This window comes from Brachycentrus maculatus, unplaced genomic scaffold, assembly GCF_059751285.1.
Source record: "Brachycentrus maculatus isolate JH-2025_06_01 unplaced genomic scaffold, ASM5975128v1 h1tg000452l, whole genome shotgun sequence".
In the NCBI taxonomy this organism is placed as follows: Eukaryota; Metazoa; Arthropoda; class Insecta; order Trichoptera; family Brachycentridae; genus Brachycentrus; species Brachycentrus maculatus.
The window spans coordinates 1,369,602-1,397,408 of NW_028281199.1; the positions used below are offsets into that span (position 1 = coordinate 1,369,602).

Sequence of the window (27,807 nt, forward strand, 5' to 3'; positions counted from 1 at the left end):
GATTAAAAAATAAAAAGTCCAGTGAGCTTTAATTCCCCATTGAGGAGTGCAGTATACTTGTATTTAAAAGTAACCGGGTGTGTGTTTTCCAGGAACATCTCTCGGTCAGTCGGCCAAGAGCCGGTGCGCCCTGAAGAAGGTGTTCAGTGTCTGCCACCGCCACGCCAACTCACTGCGCGAGGGGTGGAAGCACATTCTGGAGGTGGTCCTCGCCCTCTTCAGGGGACGCCTTCTGCCCAAGGTATACCATACTACAACTTTTTTTTGGCATCTCAACATAGATGAAGAAGAATATGGAAGTCAAAGTAAAATAAAATGTTATTAAAAATAGTGTTTTCATATAAATTGCAAAATGGTTTGTTGTAGTGCTTATATATTGCTCACTCCTTTCAAGAACGTCATAAATCAAAAATCGTCAATTGTCAGTTGTGCATGTTTTCAGAATGCCCAGAAAATGTACTATATCCCAGCAAAAGCGGCATATTTTTAACTTAATATTTACCCGCTACAGGGCAGAAAGTCTTTTTGAAGAAAAGGTATTGTTTAGTAATTTTTTTAAATTTACTAAATATTTTTCAAATGGAGAAAAAACCTTCAGGTTTTACCTAAAAAGATCTGTTGTACAGTAAAAAGTTCAATAAGTGGCTTGATATTTATTTTTAAAACATTGTATTATATTTTTAAACTTTAAAAATGTTCTCCTGAAAAATCAAGTTTTTTGATTTATGACGTTCTTGAAAGGAGTGAGCGACATGTAAGATTAATTATCCATGACAACCACAATACTCAAATTTTTGGAATACCTACATATATCATTAATCGCATGACGCTTTATGTGTGAGCCATCTGTGGTGGGTTTGAGAAAGCTTTTCTGATTATGTGCAATTCCAGGAGCTCACGGAGGCGGAGGACTTCTGCGCCCCGACGGGCAAGGTGTCCCTGGTGCGCGAGGTGGCGCCGCCGCAGCGCGCGCCCGACGCGGGGCTGCTGTCTTCGCTGTACTCGTACATTGCGTTGTCGGCTGACCCCGGCGCCGGCTGGGCGCGCCAGCCCACCCCCGAAGAGGCCGCGCTGCTGCAGCAGGCCGCCGAGACCGTGGCGCAGTGCGGCGTGCACTCCATCCTGGTCACCGACTCCAAGTTCCTGCAGCTGGACAGCCTGCAGGTATTGCTTTTATTTTTGACTGACCACTAAGGGCCGCGTTTTCGCAGGTTTATATGTACATAGTCAAACTCGATGAGATCTTTTGAGTAAATCAAGACATTTGTTCATTCGTAAATAAATTTACCTGACAAAGAGACGGGTACGTCTCAAAACTGGTAGACATAAAAATCTCAGCGAGTAGTTAAATACTAATACATACTAACATTTTTGTAAAAAAAAATAAATAAAAAAATTACTGCTTTACAAAGTAAATGCTTTAAATATCAATAATATTGAGAATACTTATTTTATACGTCTGCCTCCATAGTGTAGGTCAGCACGCTCGGCTACCGTTCTGGAGGTCCCGGGTTCGATTCCCAGGGGGGTCGAATAAAATATAAGTGATTTTTTCACTGTAATATTTATTGAATATTACCCTGGACTGGTACCTAAAGCGGAGGGCTGATCACCTTTCCTTCGTGTGTAAACGATCAAGATAACATTGTGTTCACATAAAGCAGTGCCCTATGCACCATTGGGGTGCGGATAAGGGTTTTACAATACTTATTTTAAGTGTCTGTGATATTTTTTATAGTCTTACTGATTTTTTTTGGATATTTTTTTCAAGTGATATTGAGAGGAGTGATATTGAAGTTGATAGTGATTCCAATAATAGTTCTGAAATAATTAGAGAAGCGGAGATGTTGATGATATGGACTGGTCAGACATCGACACCTCACGAAACAATCAAAGCTTTTGTGGAACTGGAAATTAAAAATTTTCCAGAATACTCTGAAAATGTAGATGGTTTTGCCTCTATGTTTATTACAGATGAATTTTTGGACAAAATTATTGATGCGTGTGGTTATATCTCATAAGGTCTCACACATTTACATGGGGTCGTTAAGGTGTTAACTTGCCATTGCCCCATGAAATCATGTGACCAAACTTCACAAAATATAAACTATTTTTTAACTTCTTCTATGCGTGTCATGTTAGGTCCACCTGACATCAGAGTATCCTCACTTGAGAGTAATTGTCCTTGTTTAGGGCAGCTCTAAACAGCGCCAGGACGGTTCTGTTCCCTATCCAATCTTGTATATTCCGGAACCAGAATATCGGAATTCCGCCCACGGCTCATCGATCTTCTATTTGCCATTTTTTAAATATTTTTTTTTAACAATGGCATTTTATGGCAGTAAATGATGTAGCCAGTGATATTGACTTTGAAATACTAAATGTGCCGTATGGCGTATTCGTATGCATAGGGCGAGTAGGAATAATTTGACGTATCACAAACATTTATGTGGTTGCAGGTATACTTTTTTTGTAACTGAACCTATAGGATACGGCTTGATGCGTTCAGGTGATAATGTAGTGAATGTATTATGTACATTCATATGTTCATTTAAAGAAAAGATGTATCGTTTTAAGAATTTCATTTAATAACCTGGAGTGGGTCGCGGTTTAAGAGTAGACTTGAGACTTCTGCGTGACCTTTTGACTAATTTGCATTATATTTTTAGGAATTGGTCAAGTATGTGATTGCGGCTGGAAAACCACAAGATGTACAGAAACCCGTCGGTCAGCAACCGAGTCGAGACGATCCTTCCATATTCTTCTTGGAGCTGTTGATACAAATTGTTATACAGAACAGGTAAATGTTTTCTGTGTACTTATTATCTTATATCTTAAGAGTGCTATAAACTAATTTAAGTATTTGAGCGCTCAGAATTGATATATCGACTCTGGTATACTTTGTCAAAACTGCGGTCCATCAATATACCAACGATGATGGTAGAGTGTTTTAGGTGGTCGAGTTAGGAGGTTGTGTCGCAACATGCGCGATTCTAAATTTCCGATTGTCAGCAGCTAGTGCCAAAGTGAAAATAGTCAGCAGCTACACTCAGAGCCTCAACACAGTCTGTACTTATTTCAGTTGGAACAACCTGTTGGGAAATTATATAAATCAAGATACAATAGACTTGCAACCATAAAGAATTTAACCGTTAGAGTGCTGAAAATTGGTATAACGACTGTGGTATACTTTGCCAAAAGTGCGGCAGTTGATATACCGACTATGGCGCCAGTATATTTTGGCGGTCGAGCTGAGAAGTTGTGTCATAGTGCTTGTTTCTCAAATTCCAATTCGTCAATAATACTCACAAATTTAACTAATTTTCAGTGAAAAATAGAAATACATTTTTTTCTGTAAAAACCTATTGTTTTCAAATTTTCACATTTTTCATTGGTTATGTACTGTTTTTTTTTTTTTAACTAGACAACTTAAATTCTTTAAATAAAAAGCAGGTGCACAAAGCGGTTAAATGATTAGGTAATAATGTGTCATTTGGCGGTTGCAGGGACCGAGTGTCCTACATCTGGCGGGCCTGCGAGGCGCACGTGTCGGCGCTAGTGTGCCGCGGGCCGGAGCTGGAGCGCGCCGCCACGGGGCTGCTGCGCCTCGCCATCTGCCTCATGCGCAGCGAAGAGTGCGCCGGCACTGTGCTGCGCTCGCTCGACGCGCTCCTGCGCCTGCCCTACCCTGTCTATCACTCCATCTCCAGCCGGGTCAGTCAAACTCTTTATCCCATCCCATATTGATCTTTCTTCCCAAATTAGCTCCCTAGGTGGAGCATATGGCCAACACGAGACGTCTCCAATTCACTCTGTCACGCGCCATCTCCTTGGCTTCCTCCCAGGTCAGTCCGGCGTCTCGTAGTTCCGCTGAATATAGTCGGTGAATAGTCGTCAGCGGCCTTCCGGGGCGCCGGAATCCACGGGGTTGGAAGAAGAGACATGAAGGGTTGATGCTCTCAGGTGGCATTCTAAGGACATGTCCCAACCATGTCCACCTTCTCCTCTTCAGGACTTCCAGTATGAGGGGCTGTTGAGTTCTTCTCCTCACATCGTCATTCCTGACGAAGTCATACTACTTTATACCCAGTATTCGCCTCAGGCACCTATTTTCAAAACTATCCCAACATACGAGGGATAAAGTACTACAGAAATGATCCTGTGAAGTACAGTCCTTTTTTTTCGTAGCTTCTCTCTCTCTCTAACCCTTATCCACACCCCAATGTTGCAAAGGGCACTGCATCATTTAAACACCATGTTATCTTGATTGTAAACACATGAAGGAAAGGTGATCAGCCCTCCACTTCAGGTACCAGTCCAGGATAATATTGAATAAATATTTGAGTGAAAAAATCATTTATATTTATTTGACCCCCCTGGGAATCGAACTCGGGACTTTCAGAACGGTAGCCAAGCGTGCTGACTATTACACTACGGAGGTGGACAGAGCAGCTTAGTTAAAAAAAAAATTGCTTTGCAAGAGAAGGTCTGTCGGGAAGCCTAGATGCTTCTGTATCAGATCTGGGAATGCGGTGGGACAACTTTCAATATATCAACATACATGAAGAAGAATACACAAAACGGTGTCATCGCATTTCCCATTTGATCATTTTTCATTGACATATCGCGATTTGACATTGACATTTTTCATTATCGCGGTCCCTTTCACTAATTACAACTTTTATTCTTTACTAAAAACAAAATGTCGAACCCTATTCTAGTAGAACGGAAGGTCTGTTGACGACAGTCAACAGTCCAGCTTCTCCTGAGAAGTTTTACGTGGTTTCCTCCCAGCAATGAGAAAATGCTAGAAGTTCCTGATTGGCCCACACTAGATTATCCCTCCTGTTCCCAACACAATGGAATAAAACATCTTTTTTTAAGTTAGAAGAAACAAAAAATCCGCTTTATGATCCATAAACCTTGTACATAATAAGCAAGCTAAAAAAAAAATACTTGATCTGGGTTTCTCCGTTAAGGAGTTACTCTACATTTTTGATATCTCAACATAGATGATGAAGAATATGGAATTCTGGGTACTTACAGGGCTTACGACCACAGACTAACTAATTTATATAAAGACCGCCAACTGCCTCAATTTTTTATGGCTGGAAGTGATATTCGCCAGCGGCCGGAAGTGACGTAAACGGCTAGAAGTATTAAGCTCCCGGCTGGGCGTGACTTCGCCGCGGCTGAATGTCAAATCCACCCGCCGAAATATTTATCATTCATTTTTCAGGTTAAATGGTATTTATATTGAAATTTGTTGTATTACATATTTTCAAAATTATAATATTAATATTACAAAGAAGATATTTCACTATCTAAATTTATTTATTTCAGTGTAAACAAAAATAGAAAGGTCACGGCTAAAACGCGACATTTATAAAAAGAGTTCAGGCGATTAATAATGGTTACTCAATTCAGCCTTACAATGGTAAATGGTAATGGTAACTTTTGTGAAATTATTATCTCAAACTATGTATAAATATAAGGCTTTTCAACAAAAACAAAAACGATAGAATTTCCAAATTACTACTATATTATATTTAAAATTCTAGAAAATACAATATTTTAAAAGGGCAGAAGGAGTGCCCACCACTTTCTGAAGTTATGTTTCTTAACGGGGGTGCCAGCGCCCCTTTGTGGGCGTTTTGGAAGTCTGGCTAGGCGTTTTTAAATTTTTTGCATTTGGGGGGTGCTGCAGAAGTTCAAGGGAGCGTTGTGTCAAGTAAGAAAAACTACACTTTCATACGCAAAATTTAACTTTAACTTTGGCATAATACTCAATATTATCAAGTTCTTCATATACGGATTTCTATTTTTCTATCGATAATTGTCTATATCCATAGTCTGTCTATATTTATTTGAAATATTTGAACAACTTGTTGGTATCTCGTATTTTTCGTTCCCGTTTTGGTGTTTTTGTTAGTGTATTAGTGTGTCTCGTCATTTCTGGTCGTTTTTTGAACAATCTGACGTTTACGAGTCGACCCCCCCTGCTTACGACTTACTTTCTGTTCATTGTTCTTGCAGATTGCTGTCGGGTTGTTCGAATTGGTGAAGACCTCGGCTCAGAACATCCACAGCGCGGACGATTGGGCCATCGTGTTCACTCTTTTAGAGACCACTGGAGCGGGAGCTATGCATCTCAAGGATGATGACAATATTGCCAGTAACTATCTATCTATATATGTATATTATATTTCCAATCAATCTTCTTTCCATTATAAATAAAACACTTGTTTTTTTTACGAGTTCAGTATTATATTGTTACGACTAATTTCGGAAGCTACAGATGATTCCATCTGCGGATTTAAATATGAACTATAGTTTATATTCAAACCTGTAGATGGAAGCATCTTTAGCTTCCGAAACTAGCCGTAACAATATAATACTCAAGCGGTCCGCCTCCTTGGTGTAATGGTTAGCGTCTTTAGCTACGGTGCTGGAGGTCCCGGGTTTGATTCCCAGGGTGGTGAAAATATATTATTATCGATTTTGAACTCTAATATTGAATTAATATTACACTGGACTGGATCCTGAAGCGCAGGAATGATCACCTTGCCTCCATGTAAGTAACAATCAAGATAACACTGGATCAATTGGATGCAGTGCCCTATGCGCCATTGGGTGCAGATAAGGGTTCGAAGGAGAATCAGAAAAAATAATTGTTTTATTTATAATATTTAATCGTGTCTTATCACAAAGTGAATGTCGAAACAATAAATAACCTTCATGGATTCCTTTAACCGGATCCACGCGGCTCGCATAACCGTATGTGTTTTCATAAAACATGTCCCATACGCGGCTGACATAACCGTTTGTGTTTTTACATTGCTCCAAGTTTCGAACCTCAGTTCAACATGGAGGGATTTTTTCATGGTATGGAACTTTGGATAAAATAATACGTCAATCCTTGGCCTTATGACATCTGTTGAAATATCTGACTAATAATTTGTAACATCACAAGGATAAATAAAAGAACAGATCCCTGATTTTTCTTGCGGTCGGTAATTAGTCCGCGCCATTATCATGCCCTATATCTGTCTCACTCTCGACGCTACGCATCGCCAGTGGGTAAGAGTGACACACTATGCGTGCTTTGATTTATTTATGTTACGATCTTATTTGTTTATATTACGATATATTTCAAGAATAATGTGACACAAGTGTATTATAGAGTACCAAAAGGCACAATGAATCCCATTGAACGTTTTTGTTTAGGAAAATAAATCGTTTCTTAACTAAATACATGATAAAAGTAATCATTTAAAAAACGGTGAAATACCGCCGCGTACGGGCGTCTCTCAGGTACAAAGTTGACGCGGTTAAAAGGTTAATTTGTGTAAAAAATTACAGGCAGCAAATCCGACGGTGCTTTGAGTTCCGAAGATGATTCAGTGAGCACGGATCGGGGCTACACTTCCGACAGTGAGATATCGCACTCTCCACAGACCCACGGCTGGATAATGGTAAGAAACGACTGCCGAATCAATTGATGAATGAAAACACCAATACATTATTAAATAAAATAAGATGTAGCAGATGCCTTTAGTCTACAATTTAAAAATGCAACTTTGAGTTGCGGGGTTGGTAATTTATTTTGTTAAATTGAATACAGTTATTGTCCGCCTCCGTAGTGTAATGGTCAGCACGCTCGGCTACCGTTCTGGAGGACCCGGGTTCGATTCCCAGGGGGGGTAAGAATAAATATGAGTGATTTTTTCACTGTAATATTTATTCAATATTACCCTGGACTGGTACTTGAAGCGGAGAGCTGATCACCTTTCCTTCACGTGTAAACGATCAAGATAACACTGCGTTTATATGACGCAGTGCCCTTTGCACCATTGGGGTGCGGATAAGGTTTTTTTAAATAATTTTATTAAATTTAATACAAACTATTTTTTACACTTAATTTGCATCCTATATATATTTACATCTTCTTACAGTAAACAAAACATTTCTTTTTAAATTCTTTCAGACTCTCTTCATTCTTCATACATTCAGGCATCTCATCATACATTTTCAAACCCTTATACATTACAACATTTTGAGTGTGTCTAAATACTTGTTTGAAGTCTGGGAATGCCTAGACTTCCATATTCTTCTTCATCTTTGATGAGGTGTCGAAAAATAATATGAAAAATAACTTATATAATATAGAGATAATCCAGATTTGTGAACAAATATTTGGACACACTCAAAATGTTGTAAATAAATTAACTGGTCAAATTACAAGCTAAAAATAATAAAAATGAAAATGATATTTTCTGGCGTTTCTCATGTATGTGATTATAATCTAGGATTCGGATCTCACATACTAATAAAAGAGTTTCTGCTTAATAAAAAGCTTCTTTTCATCTCACCAATAGATGTCTCTAGTGAAGTTCTAGTGATTCAAGGACAACATTTCGAAATCGGTTCATATATATAGAACTTCCAAGAATTTGAGTAGTGTGGTTGTCAATAATGGGTAGAATTGGTTAGTGTTACATGTCGCTCACTCCTTTCAAGAACGTCATAAATCAAAAAACTTGATTTTTCAGGAGAACGTTTTTTAAATATAAAAATATAATACAATTTATTAAAAATAAATATCAAGCCACTCATTGAATTTTTTACTGCAACAGATCTTTTTAGGTAAAACCTGAAGGTTTTTTCTCCATTTGAAAAATATTAAGTATATTTAAAAAAATAATTAAACAATGCCTTTTCTTCAAAATGCAAAAACAACACTTTCTGCCCTGTAGCGAGTTAATATTAGGTTAAAAATATGCCTCTTTTGCTGGGATATAGTACACTTTCTGGGCATTCCAAAAACACGCACAACTCAAAATTGACGATTTTTGATTTATGACGTTCTTGAAAGGAGTGAGCGATGTGTGTAAAGTGATCACTTAAACCAACCTATGAAGGTTATCAGCGCCATAAATGCCCAGACTTTCATATTCTTCTTCATATTTGATGAGATGTCAAAACATAATATGACCTTATACATTATAGAATTTTGCAACTCTGTTTTTTTTTTCAAAAATGGCGATATGCGAGGAGATGGTATCACTGGTTGTCATTGCGAATACAGGTGGGCGCGGAGGCAGAGCCCGGGGGCCGGGGGGCGGAGGACCCGCTGGTGCACGCGTGCCGGCTGCGCCCGCACGACTCGCGCGCGCTGCTCAAGTGCTGGGAGTGCCTCGCCTTCATTGTGCGCGACGTGGCGCACATCACGCCCTACAACTTCCAGGCCTGCGTCAACTGCATACGGACCTTCGTGGAGGCCAGCCTGCACGGGAGTGAGTCCGTTTACATTGTCTTGTTTACAGTCATATATTATTTGTCAATCAACCAGCACTGCTTCATGCCATTTACTATTATTCTATCTACTATTTGTGGACATCTTGTAATTAATACTGAATCCAGATTTGTGAACAAGTATTTGGATACACTCAAAATGTTGTTATGTATAAGGGTACAAGGATACAATGTATTGTATTTTTAAACTTTAAAATGCTCTCCTGAAAAATCAAGTTTTTTTATTTATGATGTTCTTGAAAGGATTGAGCGATATATACACTCTGATTACTTTGATGACTCCTGTCTGTTTGTCTGACCTTTGATGTTTGTGCCTAGCTAACGAGGAGAAGGTGATGAGTCCTACCCACATCCCGGGCAGGAGGCGCCGGTCTTCCAGCCATAAGCGCTCCGCTCCGCGCCAGCCGCTGTCTTCCGATGGCGAGGAAGGGGAACCCGACAACGCCCACCAGCTCATCAGTATCCAGGTGATGCCTTCATCATGATGTCAACTTCTACTATTGCACAAATTCATTTTTATTTATTTATTTGGCAGTCACCCAGTAAGAGGATGTTTCTGCCAGTGTCAAGTCTTTTTTTTTACAATTAATTAAACCATATCCGCTCCCTAAATGGAGCATATGGAGTCCACAAACTCTTCAGGCTTTTCTGTCGGCTACCAGCTCCTTTGCATCCTCCCAAGTCAGATCCGCTTCCCGAAGTTCTGACGAGAACTGCCGACGTATTGTCAGCAGTGGTCGTCCTGGGTGGTGTGAACCTGATGCCTTGTAAAAGAAGCAAGCTTGATGGCGGCTTTCAGGAGGCGTGCGGAGTACATGGCCAAGCCAACTAAATCACCTTTTCTTGACAACAGTTGTGACCAAGATTTGCTGCGTCCTGCACCTTATCTCTACATTCCTCGAAACAAAATAACAATACAAAATAATTTACAAACAAAATAATAACAGCAGTTCACAGTTTAAATGCGTTTAGCTTTCAAAATTATGGCCACAATTCTATAATTAGGTTCAGAAAGAAGGGTGGATAAGATGGGGAGTTGGATTCCTGCCTGCATTAATCTATTTTGAAAGTTCTCTTCCCCTGTTGTGAGCGGATACTGAAAGAACATATGGTTTGCGTCCCCTATATGCTGTCCACATTCACAATATGGTGATGTGACATACTTTATCTTATAGAGATGCACAGGCAGTGAGCAGTGCCCAGACTTTAGGCGACATAATATCGAGATGAAAGATCTAGACTAATTAATAATCCTTATAAATGGGCAAGCCCAAATTGAAATGATTAATCAAGATACTTTGTATACTTTCCTTTGTTAACTAACCCTTTGACTGATGAGTTTTTAAGGAAAAAAAAGTTGAAAAACGCAGGTTTAAAAAAAAAATCTAATAATGAAATAATCCATTATTGCAAGGCATTAAATAAAAATGTTTTCCAGTTTTTATGTTTTTATTGAATGTTTAAACTAATACACATTTTAACTAATTTTAAAACTTAGGTACACAATGGCTTTCCATCTAGTATTTCTAGCCCATAACTCCATTCTAATCTACTACTACCGCCATTACTGTGGTAAAATCTGTTTGAGGTATTTCTTCACCGGGGTGCCTGTACCAGGTACGGGCAAAGGGTTAATCCCAATACGATTTTTATAATAAATCTAATAGAGTAAGTCACTTCTTCAGCTCTTGGACCTGATGCACACTCTGCACAGCCGTACGGCCCAGATCTTCAAGTGGTGGAGAGAGGAGGCCAGCTTGACCAGTCCAACAGATCAAAGCTCATCAGGCAAGTACTATGCAATGTTTTACATAACTATCAAAGAGGCTGAGAGAATAGAACTCCACACTACTCTGTCTCTGCAGGGGCAGGCGGAGAAGAAAGCCACACTTGTCTGTCCTGAAATACACTCTTAGCTTCCTCTACATCGAAGCATCTATTCATACATCGCTCACTCCTTTCAAGAACGTCATAAATCAAAAATCGTCAATTTTGAGTTGGGCGTGTTTTCAGAATGCCCAGAAAATGTACTATATCCCAGCAAAAGCGGCATATTTTTAACTTTATATTTACCCGCTACAGGGCAGAAAGTGTTGTTTTTGTATTTGGAAGAAAAGGTATTGTTTTATTATTTTTTTAAATATACTAAATGTTTTTCAAATGGAAAAAAAACCTTCAGGTTATACCTAAAAAGATCTGTTGCACAGTAAAAAGTTCAATAAGTGGCTTGATATTTATTTTTAAAACATTGTATTATATTTTTAAACTTTAAAAACGTTCTCCTGAAAAATCAAGTTTTTTGATTTATGACGTTCTTGAAAGGAGTGAGCGACATGTTCTCCGGTTATGTAGACTTTTGATCCTTCTCTTCTATGCATGTCATGTCAGGTCCCCCTGATAAGCACTTTTGGTCTATTTATATTTCGAAACATAAAACAAAATGTATATCCACACATGGGCCGTGCCTTTGTGGGATCTTTATTAACACACTTAGGATGGGAAAGGTATTTTTACCCGTTCGGTCGATTGATGCTTAAAGACGGGAAGGGTATTTATACTTTCTGCGCCGGCCTCATTTCAAAGTCAGAAAAGGAGGAATTACATTTTTAATGTTTTCATATGAATATTATGTACTGTATCTCTTTGTTAAGGTCTTGACTATATGTACATAATTATTAAATCCAGCGGTCCGCAGACGTAAAAAACACCCATCCGAAATGTGTTAATATAATAGAATATTTCTGTAATGCAAGAAGAAAAAAAAATCATACAAAATATATTTGGACACACTCAAAATGTTGTAAATAAATCATCTGGTCAAATTATAAGCTTAAATAATAAAAATGAAAATGGTATTTTCTGGCGTTTCTCATGTGTGTGATTGAAATCCAAGATTTGGACCTCACGTACTAATATAAGAGTTTCTGCTTAGTAAAAAGCTTCTTTACATCTCACCAATAGATGTCTCTAGTGAAGTTCTAGTGATTCAAGAACAAGGTTTCTAAATTGGGTCATATATATAGAACTTCCAAGAATTTGAGTAGTGTGGTTATCAATAATGGGTAGAATTGGTGAATGTTACACGTGTGTAAAGTGATCACTTAAACCAGCCTATGACGGTCGTCAGCCCCGTAAATGCCCAGACTTCCATATTCTTCTTCATTTTTGATGAGATGTCAAAAAATAATATAAAAATAACTCCTTTAATTGGAGATAATCCAGTCAGATTTTGTGAACAAGTATTTGGACACACTCAAAATGTTGTAAATAATATGTTATTAATATTTTTAGAGTCGAGAGTTGAATGGTGCGACCTCTGGCACCTCGCTTGGCAGCCTCTTCTGCAGGGTATTGCCAGATTATGCACCGATAACAGGAAACAGGTTATAGTTTAAACCATTTTTTTTACTATAAAAATATAATTTTTAACCCTTAAAATGCTGAAATTAAATTTATTCAATCAACAATGAATAAAAAAAAAATTGTAACTACAATAGATGCAATTTTACGTGGGTAATTAAAGTTGGTTGATAAAATTCATGTAAAAAACTGTTAAGTTAAATAAAGTGTTATTAAGCCGTTACTCTCGAAATCAGGTGGCAAACAGCGCAGTGACATATCTACAGCGTGCCTTGCTCGTGCACGACTTGCAAACTCTCTCTGGGGAGGAATGGGAGGCGGCCTTCCACCGGGTCCTGTTCCCTCTGCTGGCGCGACCGCGCGGTCGGCACCAGGAAGTCCGGCTGCGGGCCAACACCATCATGTGCAAGGTATGGCGACATCACCCACACCGGGGAGGGCAAACGAGAGATAAATTATCCAACCAGACACTTCTAGATATGATTGTTTTTATTTTAAGCTTTCAACGCAAATAACATAGCCTTTATGTATTACTGTTTTAATTACTCAACCTTCTTCTTCGTCTTAGTCCTCATTACTGAGGGTTGAGACCCTTGTGGAAGCAATTCCTCTTCTCCAGTTATCCCTTGACTGCGCTGCACGTAGCGCTCCAACCACCGAGGTGCCTGCTGCTACCTTAACTTGAACTAGACGCCCATGCGCCGCGTGAAATAAGGATTGCGAACTGCTCAATCATTTTTGTGAAATAGTAACGGGACTTGCTACCCACGCATGGCTGTTATAAAAATAATTAAATCTCTAAAATTAGTCATCCTTTATAGGTAAAATAAAAAGCATTATCAAAATAAATCATTGTTTATAATTTACAAAGCTTTATTCGTAATTTTTCACATTTGATATAATTACACATTTTTAAACACAGACCACAAGGCCTACACCAAGAAAAAGATTATAGCACCCCAAATTTTGTGTCTTACCCAATTTTTTAAATTTTCCAGGTTTTTCTGCACCATTTAACTCCTCTGGTGGCGCGGCCCACATTTGCGGCTTTGTGGCTCCAACTGTTGGAGATATTGAGAGCCATGCTCCAAGGCGGACCCAACTCCTCGGATTTGCTTCATGAAGCCACCCTCGAGTCGCTCAAGAACATGCTGCTGGTCATGGACTCTGTCAAGGTAATGTTGGCAAAACTTGATATATTATAAACTGTTTAGTGCCGAGACTTTTTCTCATGTGTATGCTAAAATTGTTCAAGACCTTTTTGCACAAATGGTCCTCTTTATTAGGTGTATACAAAATCAACAATATTTTTCTTGCATATTGACCGATTTTTTGTATTTCTTTCTGGTATTGGTGGAGAATACATCAAACTGCTCAAATAAAGCAAAATATTGTAAAAAGCGTACTTAAATGTATCTCAAATTAAATGCAATTTGAGAAAAAAAAACACAAATTTTTCAATCACAAGAATGTCATTTTCATTTGAAATTGGCTCGTCCTAGGAGTTTGCACTATAATTTCATTGACACTATCGGTACTTTGAGTATAAGAGTCATTTTTGTACGCTTTCAACATCACTATTGGATGAATCCGAATCAAAACCCTAGAAATGCGCATTCTGCAACACAACCTCCCTGCTCAACTGCCAAATTATACTGACGTCATCATCCACATATCGACGACCGCGATGTATCGATTCTCGGCACTTAAACGATTAATAACTATTAATGATCAAATATTTATATTTATGGACGAATATTATAATACATATAATAAATATTCGCTCATAAGTGAAACTCTTGACCATCTTCAAATTGGGTTTTATTTTAACGTCATAGAATTAGTGCATTAGACCTTGGGTGTTTTCCTGTAGTACACCATTTGCTATTCCATATTATATCCACAATTTTCATTTGTCACTAGTAATGTTGTTTTATGTTGACAGGTTTTCAATGACGGAGATGGATACTCCGATCTGTGGAACGTGACTTGGGAAAGAATCAACCTTTTCCTCCCAAACCTGAAGGACGAACTATTCCCTAAAGGTAATAAATAGTTTAACATCATAATTTTTTTTTGAAAAACATAAAATATATAAAATTAAAGCCATGACATTTTTTATTTTCACAATGCATTTGTGATGTAGCTTTAACTGTTGATAGTGAAGAAGGCTGTATGGAGAGCAACCTTCATTATCACTTTCAGTGCCAAAAATATTGTACAATGTAGATGATGTAAAATGATTTCTCCATTATGAAGCTTAGTTTTGCAGACGACATTTTGATATCTTGAATATTTTTTGCTGATATTTTGTGGCACATTTTATTTTTATTTATTTAAACTTCATAAACAGAAAATAAATAAGTATATTGGTAGGCTTATTGCTAAGAAGCAATATCTTCGAACCAACAAAAACAGACTAGTGATTTTGGTCAAAACATTTGATACCTTATATGTGTATAGCTGTTTGCAATCAGAGAGTAGATAGTACTTGAACACTTAAAAAAAACATAAATTACAAATTGATGATAATAAGGAAGGGAAAGAAAAAAGGGAGTTTAGGGAAGGAGGTAGAGCAACAAACTATGCGAGGATGTTTGATGAACAGTTAGGATTCTAATGATAAGTAGTTATAATCTTTATAAAACAAATAAAACTCAAATTTTGTTTTTAACCACTTTTGTTTCTAAAAAATTTTTTGTGTGTCCAAATAGATGTCTCTAGCGAAATTCTAGTGATTCAAGAACAATGTTTCGAAATTGGATCATATGTATAGAACTTCCGAGAATTTGAGTAGTGTGGTTGTCAAACATGGGTAGAATTGGCGAATATTACGCGTGTGTAAAGTGATTACTTAAACCAGCCTATGAGGGTCGCAAGCCTCGTAAATGCCCAGACTTCCATAACCTTCTTCATCTATATTGAGTCTACATGTCAAAAAATTTAAGTTTTATTTTTGGTACTTTTTTTCCAGAAGTTATACGCAATAACACACCCAAGCAGCCGATACAGGAGAGGACCCAGGACAGTCTCCCCCAGAGCCCTGTGGAGTCCTCTTCCCCCTCCAGCGCTGTTCTCTCCCCCCCGTTCCTCCTCCAGCCCCAGAGCGCCTCTCCCCCGACCCCCTCGGTCCTGGGCGGTGCCATACCCATGAACACCTTCAATCAGATACCCATGGGCATCCCGCCTAAAGGGTCATCGATTATCCTCCAGCCGCCCATACTGGGGTCACAAGTGCATACTCCAATATTTGCACATATGGGACAGGTATATTTTATTAATTTTTTTATTTTAGGTAACATAGATAAATTTTTTAATATTATGTATATGTATTATGGCTCTTTAGGCTTAACCTGTGTTGAGCCGAAATACTTACATGTTAATACAATATGGGTTTTTTTTTAATTTTTAAATCACTAGATTTTATACATTATAAGATATTGTAGTCGTACAGGAGAAAGTGACTAACTAACAAAACGTAAAATGTTCAGGAGGGCCATTTAAGTCACTTTTGCTTAGCTAGAAAATAAACATCAATGTAGTTAGTCATTTTTAACAAGTCAATATATTATACTTCCAAGTTTAAAATCACTTTGGGATTTTTTTCGGTTCAATATTAAGCTAGTAAGATATTAAATAGTCAAGGATCAGGTTTTTGAAAAAAATGCATTTGTCACTTTCTCCTGTATGACTACGATGTAATACAATAAAACAATCACAAGTATTAAACCTGGACTCTAATCAAGTCTGTTTCCACCTTGTCCCTACCAACGAGGAGCAACCATCGACGGACACTATTCTTAAAAGCATGATCACTTTTGGAATTCTTAATGGTTACGGGCAGCAAGTTAAATATTTTGGAGTAAGGAATAAAAAGCTTTTTTGTGCAAAACTTGTATTGATGGATGGGCCAACATAAATACCTTTCAACATATAACCTTTCAGAGTATTTTTTTATACAGATCATCGAAAAATAATACCAATATTTACAATAACTGTATTAAAAAAACTGTTAGAGGTAATTAAATGGTTTTGATCTTAAAATATGTGGAGAAAGTTTTTTCATTCTCATACATATGTATTTAATATCACCTTGGACTGGTACCTGATGCACAATACTGATCGCCTCACCCTCATGATCATATACATAACATTCCGTCAATTTGACGGGTCAGAAGAGATTTTTTTTCATCCTTACATTTGTTTCAGATTTCTACACCGATTGGAGTAGCGATGCCAGTTTCATCTCCGAATACCGGATCACCTTACCCCATACTTTGCCCTAATCCTTTGCCACAAAAGTATTACAACAGTCAATTATCAAGTCCGCCTTCGAGTCAGTTACTCGATATGGCATCTCAAAATCAAAACTACGGAACCATTCCTTCGCCATTTACTCTTATAAGTCCCCAACAAAACCAACCCGTGGATCATACTCGCGTGAACTCGGATAATGGAAATATATCCAGTGCAGATTTAATAAGAAACGAGAAGTTGAATAACATACATGGTGATGTGTTGACCGTGGACTATACAAATTCTCCGGCTGCCATCAATATAGAGGTCCAACAGCCGAGATCACTTTACGGAGAATACTTGACCAATCCATACAATCCGCTCCCGGACGTACCGCTACCTTCTATTAAATGCGAAGAGCCTACGTTGACCAAGATAGATCCAGACGTTAGATCATCAAACCCGTTCACAGCTAATGAAAATACTTACACTCAATTCGCTGGCCCCGCTTCTAATCTAGATAAGAATTATAATCTCCCTTCGACAAATGTTATGCAGAAATCTCAAAGTGTCACCTGCAGTCCTGCGCACACCATCAGTCACGCAAACGCATTCGGTTCTAGCGATAATATAAAGAATATGACGCAAACGGAGACTGTTGATTCTGGCATGTTTAGTTTCTCTAAATATTTCTACACAGATCCTACAAATATTCCGCCTGGATCTGAAATTCTATTCGGAGAGAATTTGAACTCAATGTAAAATACATATATACATATTGTACAATCAATAGGAATAAATAGGTTCAATTACAAACATATATACATATATCCAAACGACATACATATAAATAAATGTACGTACATCCCGCTTAGAATATATGATTTTTTTTGGTTGTTTCAATAGTTTTTCTGATATATTTCACACAACTTCTGTGTATTCTGGTTAATGTTTTTCAAATCCTGCGTATTGTATTTTTTAAATTGCCCTTTTGTACATACTAATTTTATACTTTAACTTTTTTTCAAAACACTATTTATTTTTACAAAACATTAAGTACAGTCTCACATAATTTGTAGTTTTTTATTTTATTTTTTATTATTATGTGAGTATTACATTCCAGTCATTACTGTTACTAAAAATTATCTGTTTTATAATAATTTGTATTTATTTTAAAAAATATATAGTATGTGTAAGTTTTGTTTTATTGTATAAAATCAATCATTGTTTATTGGTAATATTAATATTAAATGTTGTGAAATATTTATATAGAAAATTATTGTTAATAAAATGTATTAAAATATCAATGGATTCATTTTTTGTAATATATATTATTTGTGTTCTGAGGATATTTTGTGTTTTTTTTTGTGGAACATAACTCACTTTAGAAGTTAATAAATTGGCATTGATTGAGTTTTAATATGTACTACAGTAACTATGTTGTATCCTTCTTTCTGAACCTAATTCTACAATTGCGGTCATAATTCCTAAAATGATAAAGCTTAATGCATTTAAACTATGATTTTTTCATTAATTATTATTATTACTTTGTTTATAAATAAAAATGAGACTTGACACTGGCAGAAACATCCTCTCACTGGGTGACTGCTCAATAAAAAATAAAAATAAAATCTGTCTTGTATTGTCTTAAATTGCAATTTTAAGATATCAATGTGATGTTTGCCAAAGCTATAGGGATATCTCTAAAGATATCGGGAATGGTGTGAAAATATTATCTTATCCAGTGTTGCCCAATTAGTGGTACGCGTTCCTCCAGGGGTAAGCAACGTTGCATCAAGGGGTATGAGCGGCAATCTCATCTAGGATAACTTAATAAGTAAAATACAAAAACTAAATATTGTCAGAGACTTAAGACTGAAGCTGATCAAAAAGCAACAAGATTTTTTAGAGTTTTGCAAAGAAAAACGTTCACTTTTGTCACATTGAACTACTTTTCACCATTATTAGAATTGTATTAAACTTTTTTATTGTTATTTATACATAATAAACAAAATTCCCAAGCGTGAAATAAATAAATTAAATAAAGTGAGAATGTGCTTTATAAAAAAGTTATAGCAGTTCGGAATAGGAAAATAGTATTAATGGATATATTCGTTTGTAAATTCATTTGTGTTCCTCTTTTCAATTAAATTTTACAAAAAATGTACATATTTACGACGCCACAGGCTCTGTACCTACAACTCTTTTTTTTGGTAAGTAGGTATCGATACAATATTAGTCTATGCTACAAAATGTCTATAACTTGATTTAGTCTATGATTTTGACAAACGTCAAAACATACTTTTTGAAGTTTTGCGGGAACTCCATTTCGTACTGCTTTAGTTTTCACATTTTATAAATTAATTAAATGTACTAAAATGCCTGAGAGTTTGGAAACGGATATTTCAAATGCTAAACAATATTTAAGTTCACAACATGTGAAAATTCACGATGAATGGATTACAGGGTAATTATTTATTGATTTAAACACGTGAAATTAATATATTTTTTTCTCTCGTCATTAATTTTTGTTTATCCATTAGGTGTGTAGAATTCTTTCGCGAAGAACAGAGGAGTAAACCGTACACTAGACAACAGTTGAACGAAATGGTCAAAAGTCAGTGGTTACTGGGAGATCTCCAAGAAATATCGCCTGGGTGTTTACCTCCGAATTTGAGCGGCCAAATAAAAACATTACTGAATGGGGTGTATTTACTTCAACTCATTTCCTTACTTGACATAGGTATATATGTACTAAAATACTGGTTTAAATCTTAATTTGTTAGCCATGTTATTTTTACAACCTTTTAAAACCTATCAGCGAAAGCTAAACTGGCAGTACATAACCTGGTTCTGGTCTCGGTTCCAACCCTTGTAGGGAAGCTAAGCTTGGAGTTGGCAAAAGAAGCATGAAAGCAGACTGAATGCAGTCGAAATGCGATCCCTCAGACAAATGTGCGGTAAAACGATGTATGATAGATGTTGGAATGGTAAAATAAGGAAATAATGAGAGGCTGAGGATAAGCATTATTGATAAAATTAAGAAAGGTGTGTTGAGTTGGTCGTATGAGTGAGGAAAGAATGGTAAAACAAATATATGAGGCGAATGTAGTTACAAAAAGAAGCAGAGGAAGACCGAGATAAACTTGGCATGATCGGGTATGTTAAATGCTAAAAGTGGCCAGGTATGAGTAGATGCATGAATGTGTAAGAGGCGAAGAATGCTTGCAAAGACAGAGTGGTGTGGTGTTCAATTCTCTCTGCTTACCCCCGCGGAGAAGTGGCGTGATAGTTAGTTAATGTTTTTATGTCGTATAAGTTATGAAGTGGAAATAACCTCTTTATTAAAACATTTCATTCTAGGGTTACCAGCTTATCAACAATTACAAAAGTTGACAAAAGTAGATATTACGAACATAGAAGTAACAAATAAAAACAATAATAATTTTAATAACACTTTTCAAGAACCCTCCTCACAAAGGTAAGATATTATTATTATCATTCTTTATTTATTTAATATATTTACATTTTTAAGTACAACATAATACAATTTCTAAACATTTATACATATTGCTCACTCCTTTCAAGAACGTCATAAATCAAAAAACTTCATTTTTCAGGAGAACGTTTTTAAAGTTTAAAAATATAATACAATGTATTAAAAACAAATATCAAGCCACTTATTGAACTTCTTACTGCGCAACAGATCTTTTTAGGTAAAACCAGAAGGTTTTTTCTCCATTTAAAAAATATTCAGTATATTTAAATAAATAATTAAACAAAACCTTTTCTTCAAAATGCAAAAACAACACTTTCTGGCCTGTAGCGGGTAAATACAAATTTGCAGGGATATAGTACATTTTCTAAGCATTCTGAAAACATGCACAACTGAAAATTGTCAATTTTTGATTTATGACGTTCTTGAAAGGAGTGAGCGATATGGCAAACTTATGGTTATAGATTCGCTGTGCCTCTCTAAACAAGCTCTTGTGCTTGGAGAGGGACTTACACTCAAGGTTTAATGTTTTATAATAGTCTTTTTTATATATTTTTTTTCAAGATTTATATGTAATGGGCATAATTTTTTCTTAAGAATTTTTATTACTTCCATTTTTTAAATTTCTTCAGGGAGTTTATTGAAATATTTAATTCCCGAATATTCGAAGTTTTGTTGAAATTGTTTAGTATTACATTTTGGAGTTGAAAAATCATTTAAGAATCTCGAAGATAAACTTTTTTTAAATTAAAATATTTGTCACCTTTTAGTAATTGAAAAATTGCGTTTTTATTTTTTTAAGTGGTTTCTATGTTTGGGATTTGAAATTTTGTAAATTATAATTTTGTTGGATATATATATATTTTTTTCAAAATAATTTTAATTAATGTTTTCTGTACTATTTTCACAGAGTTCAGTATGTTGTTGCAAGTACCTCCCCATCCAACAATGTCATACTGTAATAGTGAGTGTACAATAGCATAGTAAACTCTTTTTAGGTTGTCGATGTTCAGTATGTTTCGAATTCTAATAAATTATATTTCTACTACTACTCTGTAAGCTCCTGCCACATTCCAAAACCGGTATGGAAACTACTGGTTTCCATTCTGACTTATCCATTAAACAAAGACTTTAAAAAAGTCTTATTTATTCAATCATGCAAAGTTTTTCACAATCAAAGATAAAAATGAAAACTTATGTTTTCATTAATAAAGTCCCTATCACTGTCAACAGGGCATGTCAGTTAATACCAACTAGTGTGTACAAAAATGTCCGCCACCGTGATGTAATGTTCAGCGTGTTTAGCTACCGTGCTGCAGGTCCCGGGTTCGATTCACAGTGGGTCAAATAAATACAAGTGATTTTGTTTTGAATATTGAAAGCATTAACTTTGTGGATCATATTGATATATTATTTCGAGAAATAAAAATACTTTGTGTTCTGATCCACTCACATTTTTATTAACCAAGTAGTTTCGGTAACAACCTGTTGCCCTCTTCAGGGTTTCATTTATTACTAAATATATATATAAAAAGAAACAGTTTACAAGTTGTTGGGTTTCAAAAGGGTAGGGGTGGGGGTAATGGTGTTTTAAGGAGGGGTAAGAGCAAGGAAGGGGATAACTCTGTTTAGGTTGGGTTTGATTTTATGGGAAAAATATTAAAAATGGGACTTTGACTAACGTTTATTTGGTTGTTAATTATATTTAATTTTTGTTTAACCGCTTTTTTTATTTCTAACACCTCTAAATTATTAATTTGACTAGTTCTGTTATTACAATGCAAAATTTCTATCCCATCTTCAAAATTGAACGAATGATTATTAGATAAGATGTGGTCCGCGAATTCCGAAAAATTGTTATTATTAAGACATCTCATATGTTCTTTTATTCTAATGTTAAATGAATGCGATGTTTTTCCAATATATATTTTTTTCACTATAAACAAGTGATTTTTTTCACTATAATTTATATTTGAAGCACTAACTTTGAGATTTTCCATTTTTTTATTAAAATATAACTTTGTTAAAATGTAATGGAAAGACAGCTGGGAGTCAACATCCCAAGAGCGACATGCGGAGGCACAAACAGATCCCTAGGATCTACAAAAAGACGAAGAAGAAAAATTTGTTTTAAAATCACTATAAATATTTTATTATAATTTAATTATAATGTTTACCGGTTTTGAAGCTAACCGCTTCTTTATCAAGACTAGATCTACCCAAGCTCTTTTGCCTAGCCGTCAAAATATTTTGAATTTTGTCAAGTAGATGGTGTTTTAGTATTTATCAGTCTTAAGTTAGCTTCGAAACTGGTACATATTATAATTAAGTAATAATAAAATATTTACATATAGTGATTTTAAAACAAAGTTACATTTTAATTATGATTTTTTCACTCTTAGGTTTTACTCTCTCATGTCTACTGAATAGCGCAAAGGATTGACATTGCATTATACTGACAATACAATTTTTCAGAATGTTGAAGCTCCAACTCACTGATGGGGTTCAAGAAATAGCTGGAATTGAATACAAACCAATGAGAAATTTAAACACGGATTTAATACCTGGAGTGAAAATTCAAGTTAAAGGTATGCCATTTTGTGAACTATATTCTTCTTCTTCTTCTTTTTGTAGATCCTAGGGATCTGTTTGTGCCTCCGCATGTCGCTCTTGGGATGTCGACTCCCAGCTGTCTTTCCATCTTTTCGGAGGTCTGCCTGGGGGTCTGCGTCCTTAGGGGTTTCCTTGGAGGGCGATACGTGGAAGTCTGTCTTCTGACATTCTGTTTATATGTTCCTTCCAGTATCGCCTTCGTTGCCGTCCCCACCTCACGATATCCTCCGTCTTATACATGCTTCGAATGTCAGTATTTCTAACTCGGTCTCGCAATGTGTTTCCAGTTATGGATCGGAGAGTCTTCATCCCGGAGGTTTGAAGTCGAGATTTTGTTTTGGAAGTATTTGTTCTTGCCTCAATCCCATAAGTGGCTATTGATCGAACACATGTTTTGTATATTTTCATTTTACTTTCTATTTTCATGTGTTTGTTCCTCAACACCGAGTCTCTGAGGCATCCCGATACAACTGCAGCCTTGTTTATTTGTTTCCAGACTATATAATTATATCAACTGTTGATTGCTTTGTTTTTTCTTGTATGTATGCTTAAATTGATGAAGACTTTTTTGTTGTTGCAAAAACTTTTATTAGGTGTGTATGGAGAGTATTTTTCTCAAACCTTGTCCGATTTTAGTATTACTTTCTGGTATTGGTGGAAAACATATCCAACTACTCAAACAAAACAACATTTTGTAATAAATATACATAAATATATTTAACAATAAATGCAATTCGAGAAAAAAACGGAAAATTTTCATTTCACAACATTTTGAGTGTTTCCAAATACTTGTTCACAAATCTGGATTATCTCCAATTACAGGAGTTTTTTTTAGATTATTTTTTGACATCTCAACATAGATGAAGAAGAATATGGAAGTCTTAAGGTTGGTTTAAGTGATCACTTTACACACGTGTAACATTCACCAATTCTACCCATGATTGAAAACCACACTACACAAATTTTCAGAAGTTCTACATATATGAACCAATTTGGAAACATTGTTCTTGAATCACGAGAATTTCATTACAGACATCTATTGGTTAGATGAAAAGAAGCTTTTTTTGAGCCGAAACTCTTTTATTAGTATGTGAGGTCCGAATCCTGTATTTAATTAAATCACATACATGAGAAACGCCAGAAAATATCATTTTTATTATTTAAGCTTATAATTTGACCAGATAATTTATTTACAAAATTTTGAGTGTGTCCAAATAAAATGAAAATAACACCTGTAATTGGAGATAATCCAGATTTTGTGAACAAGTATTTGGACACACTCAAAATGTTATAAAGAATATGGAAGTCTGAGCATTTACGGGGCTTACGACCTTGAGTAGAACCGGTGAATGTTACACGTGTGTAAAGTGATCACTTGAAAACAGTTTCCAATTTTTTATGCACAGGTCCCATTGATTGCCGCCGAGGTGTGCTAATGTTAGAAGAAAAGCATATTACAATATTGGGAGGGGAAGTTGATGATCTTTTATTGGTTAATCAGTATACTAATGTTCTTGCCAGGATTGTGCAGGCCAATTCACTGCATAATGTAGATAATCCCATACCTGGTAAGTATGTACGTGCTGTAATCGAAATATAAAATCTATCATGGATATTTCAGTTGGTTAATAGTTTGTTTTTTCAGCGGCAACATTCACGAGAGACGCATATCAACCAGCTGTAGAGTTGACGTTGTCAAATGTCCAAAATCAAACAAATAATAGAAATTTGCATACCAATCGTTCTCCCAGAGCAGTGCAGTCAGTTCAACCGCCAGAAACTATAGAAGTTATAGATCTGGATGATGAAATGTTTATGGATGATGACTTCGATGTTGATCAAATCGAAGCCATTGAAAAACAAGTATTAGTACCCCCGAGTCTTCCTTCTGATTGTGCAACACCGAAAATGCCGACAAAGAAACTTAAAATGGATGCCCCAGGTCAGTCTGCAGTGCAGATACCTTTACACTTGCATGAAAGTCCGGAGCACAGATCTAATGTCAGCAGTAGAACGGCGCCTTATCTCGATGAAGAAGAACAATTTGCAAGAATGGCGGACGAATTTGATGATTACAACAGCAACCCACCCTACGTATGTAACAACATCAATCGAAATTGTGGAAATATTAGAAGTAATGATAATGACATTGTTACTAAAACAGATAGTATCGCAGAAACAAAAACATTACAAGATGAATCATTGCCGGTCAAAGTGAACCACGCTCCGTATGTCTACCTGAAACAATTATCTGAAATTCCCGACAGGAGAAAGTTGGACAAAACGTTCCCCGTTAAAGCGCAAATAATGAAGTTAAACAGCAAGCTGTCTCTGCAGAACCACAAGTGGGTGTTGCAGTGTCGGCTGTGCGACGGGTCGGCCTACCTGGACGTGAGCGTGTCCAGCCAAGTGCTGTGCCAGATGATCGGCTACACTCCCGCGGAGATGACCAAGATGAAGAGCGAAATGGGCTCCAATCCGGTGCTGAAGGCTAAAATGCTCCAGGTATTATACAAACAAGTATTCAAATCTTTGTTCACAAATCTAAGTTTCGAGTTATTTATATTGACATCTCAACATCGATAAAAAAGAATATGGATATGTGGGTATTTACAGGGCTTATGACTTGTTACAAGCTGGTTTAAAAGATCATTTTAAGGTGGAAACTGACCAGAGCATTTCATCGTAACATAACGTAACATAACGTTGTAACATAACGTCGTAACATAACGTCTTACCATAACGTCGTAACATAACATCGTAACATCGCTCGCGGCGAGCATACGAAACTATGGATGGAGCGCTTCGCTCGCTGTACTGACTATACGAATGCTCGCATCGTAACGTGTTACGTTACGACGAAATGCTTCGGTTAGTCTCCACCGTTATACAGGTGTAACATTCTACCCATGATCGACAACCACAGTACTCAAATTTTGGAAAATGTAAATATCCTTAAATAGACACCTTCTTTCACATGTGGGTTCTCGGCACCATCTATGGTTGAGTTGAGTGAGTAAAATAAAAGGACTTAAACCAGCCTTTGACAGGTTTTAAGGCCTGTAAATACCCTGACTTCCATATTCTGCTTTACCTATGTGTTGAGACGTCAATTTAACAATGTTCAATAGTTCATAATTTCAAATCTTTTTAATAATTCACTACTTGTATTAAAATTTAGATACAATGTTGTAAATCAGTGCGTGTATTCAATATGTGTAATACGATCTTTAGAAAGAAACTAAAAACGCATTTGTTTGCTAAATCATTTCCACAATCTCCTTTTCCCCAATTGAATCATTGTGAAGTGCCCTTAAAAGGTAGTATTTTGCAAAAAATGGAGTTGTATAAATTATCCAAAATGATTATTATTATTATTATTAGATTTCACTAAAAATATTAAACTTTTGCATGTATATAACAGATGTCGCATTGAACCCATGATTTTATATTATTTTAACTTAACGTACAGAAAAAAGTACATTGTCTGGCTTATTGCTAAGAAGCAATATCTTCCAACCAACCAACAATATTGCTCACTCCTTTCAACAACTTCATATATCTAAAAACTTGATTTTTCAGGATGTCATTTTTATAGTTGAAGAATATAATGAAATGTATTAAAAATAAATATCAAGCCACCCATTGAACTCTTTTTAGGTAAAACCTGAGGGTTTTTTCTCCATTTGAAAAATATTTAGTGTATTTAAAAAAATAATTATTAATACCTTTTCTTCAAAATGCAAAAACAACACTTTCTGCCCTGTAGCGGGTAAATATTAAGTTAAAAATATGCCGCTTTTGCTGGGATATAGTACTTTTTTTGGGCATTCCGAAAACATGCACAACTGAAAATTGACAATTTTTGATTTATGACGTTGTTGAAAAGAGTGAGCGATATATCATATACATTTTTCATTATATCCCCTATAAATACAATATGAGGTACCTGTTATATGTGTAAACATATCGCTCACTCCTTTCAAGAACGTCATAAATCAAAATTCGTCAATTTTCAGTTGTGCATGTTTTCAGAATGCCCAGAAAATGTACTATATCCTAGCAAAAGAGGCATATTTTTAACTTCATATTTACCCGCTACAGGGCAAAAAATGTTGTTTCTGCATTTTTAAGAAAATGTATTGTTTAATTATTTTTTCAAATAAACTAAATATTTATCAAATGGAGAAAAAACCTTCAGATTTTACCTAAAAAATCTGTTGCACAGTAAAACGTTCAATAAGTGGCTTAATATTTATTTTCAAAACATTGTGTAATATTTTTAAACTTTAAAAACGTTCTCCTGATTAATCAAGTTTTTTGATTTATGACGTTCTTGAAAGGAGTGAGCGATATATTGAAATCTGTCTTACCCAAATATTTTTTATTTCTAGGGGATAGATAATGCAAGACAGAAAATTCAGAAATTGGACTGCCTCCTTCTCATCTCATACGGCTCCACTGGACCAACTGTCGTAGGGACAGAGGACTTTCAATTTGCGCATCTTTACCAGTTAAAAACGAGACATTCCAGCAATTTAAAATGATATTCTTTAACCGCCCTACCTTTGGGTTATAATTTAAATGGGTAAAAAATCATTGAGGTTTTTTTTTCAAGATCTCTCAAAAACATACTTATTAACAATGTACCAGACAATTTTTTAAAAACAATAGATCATTTCTTCTCTGTTTTATTCCTCATTACTGAGAGTTGTGACCCTTGTGGAAGCAATGACTCTTCTCCAGTTATCCTTTGTTTGCCCTGCACGAAGCGCTCCAACCACCGA

General features: G+C 36.0%; 2 protein-coding genes and 1 non-coding gene across 4 annotated transcripts in view; 2 read left to right on the forward strand and 1 right to left on the reverse strand.

The window, feature by feature from the left end:
• LOC148302456 (Golgi-specific brefeldin A-resistance guanine nucleotide exchange factor 1-like) overlaps positions 1-18,113 on the forward strand; it is a 31,682-nt gene extending 13,569 nt beyond the window's left edge. The window contains exons 14-28 of the mRNA XM_088271584.1: positions 93-241; positions 892-1,164; positions 2,670-2,800; positions 3,507-3,714; positions 6,037-6,175; positions 7,363-7,475; positions 9,089-9,296; positions 9,634-9,782; positions 11,001-11,103; positions 12,607-12,698; positions 12,912-13,085; positions 13,674-13,850; positions 14,621-14,720; positions 15,650-15,942; positions 16,885-18,113. Coding sequence (XP_088127710.1) covers positions 93-241; positions 892-1,164; positions 2,670-2,800; positions 3,507-3,714; positions 6,037-6,175; positions 7,363-7,475; positions 9,089-9,296; positions 9,634-9,782; positions 11,001-11,103; positions 12,607-12,698; positions 12,912-13,085; positions 13,674-13,850; positions 14,621-14,720; positions 15,650-15,942; positions 16,885-17,673 — 3,098 coding nt within the window. The 3' untranslated portion in view covers positions 17,674-18,113. The remainder of the gene's footprint in view (positions 1-92; positions 242-891; positions 1,165-2,669; positions 2,801-3,506; positions 3,715-6,036; positions 6,176-7,362; positions 7,476-9,088; positions 9,297-9,633; positions 9,783-11,000; positions 11,104-12,606; positions 12,699-12,911; positions 13,086-13,673; positions 13,851-14,620; positions 14,721-15,649; positions 15,943-16,884) is intronic.
• Positions 4,061-4,176, reverse strand: LOC148302457 (small nucleolar RNA U3). The gene has a single exon (XR_015838641.1). It is a non-coding gene; the product is annotated as a small nucleolar RNA U3 (small nucleolar RNA).
• Positions 18,114-19,181: 1,068 nt separating the features above from the next.
• LOC148302458 (recQ-mediated genome instability protein 1-like) lies at positions 19,182-27,700 on the forward strand. 2 transcript variants are annotated; one of them, XM_088271600.1, is made up of 7 exons: positions 19,182-19,378; positions 19,455-19,654; positions 20,275-20,392; positions 22,883-22,995; positions 24,427-24,588; positions 24,666-25,525; positions 27,415-27,700. In XM_088271600.1, the coding sequence occupies exons 1-7, from the start codon at positions 19,290-19,292 to the stop codon at positions 27,565-27,567; spliced, it is 1,695 nt and encodes a 564-aa protein (XP_088127726.1). In that variant the 5' UTR covers positions 19,182-19,289; the 3' UTR covers positions 27,568-27,700. The 2 variants fall into 2 exon arrangements, with proteins under 2 accessions (XP_088127726.1, XP_088127727.1); XM_088271601.1 differs by lacking the exon at positions 19,455-19,654 and having other exon boundaries at positions 19,239-19,378.
• Positions 27,701-27,807: the final 107 nt, after the last annotated feature.

What these genes read in the sequence shown, in the direction of transcription:
- LOC148302458 (XM_088271600.1), top strand. Translation starts at nt 19,290, where the DNA reads ATGCCTGAGAGTTTGGAAACGGATATTTCAAATGCTAAACAATATTTA. An exon ending in CAAGAACCCTCCTCACAAAG is followed by an intron (nt 20,393 to 22,882) that starts GTAAGATATTAT and finishes ACAATTTTTCAG; the next exon opens with AATGTTGAAGCTCCAACTCA. An exon ending in TGTAGATAATCCCATACCTG is followed by an intron (nt 24,589 to 24,665) that starts GTAAGTATGTAC and finishes TTGTTTTTTCAG; the next exon opens with CGGCAACATTCACGAGAGAC.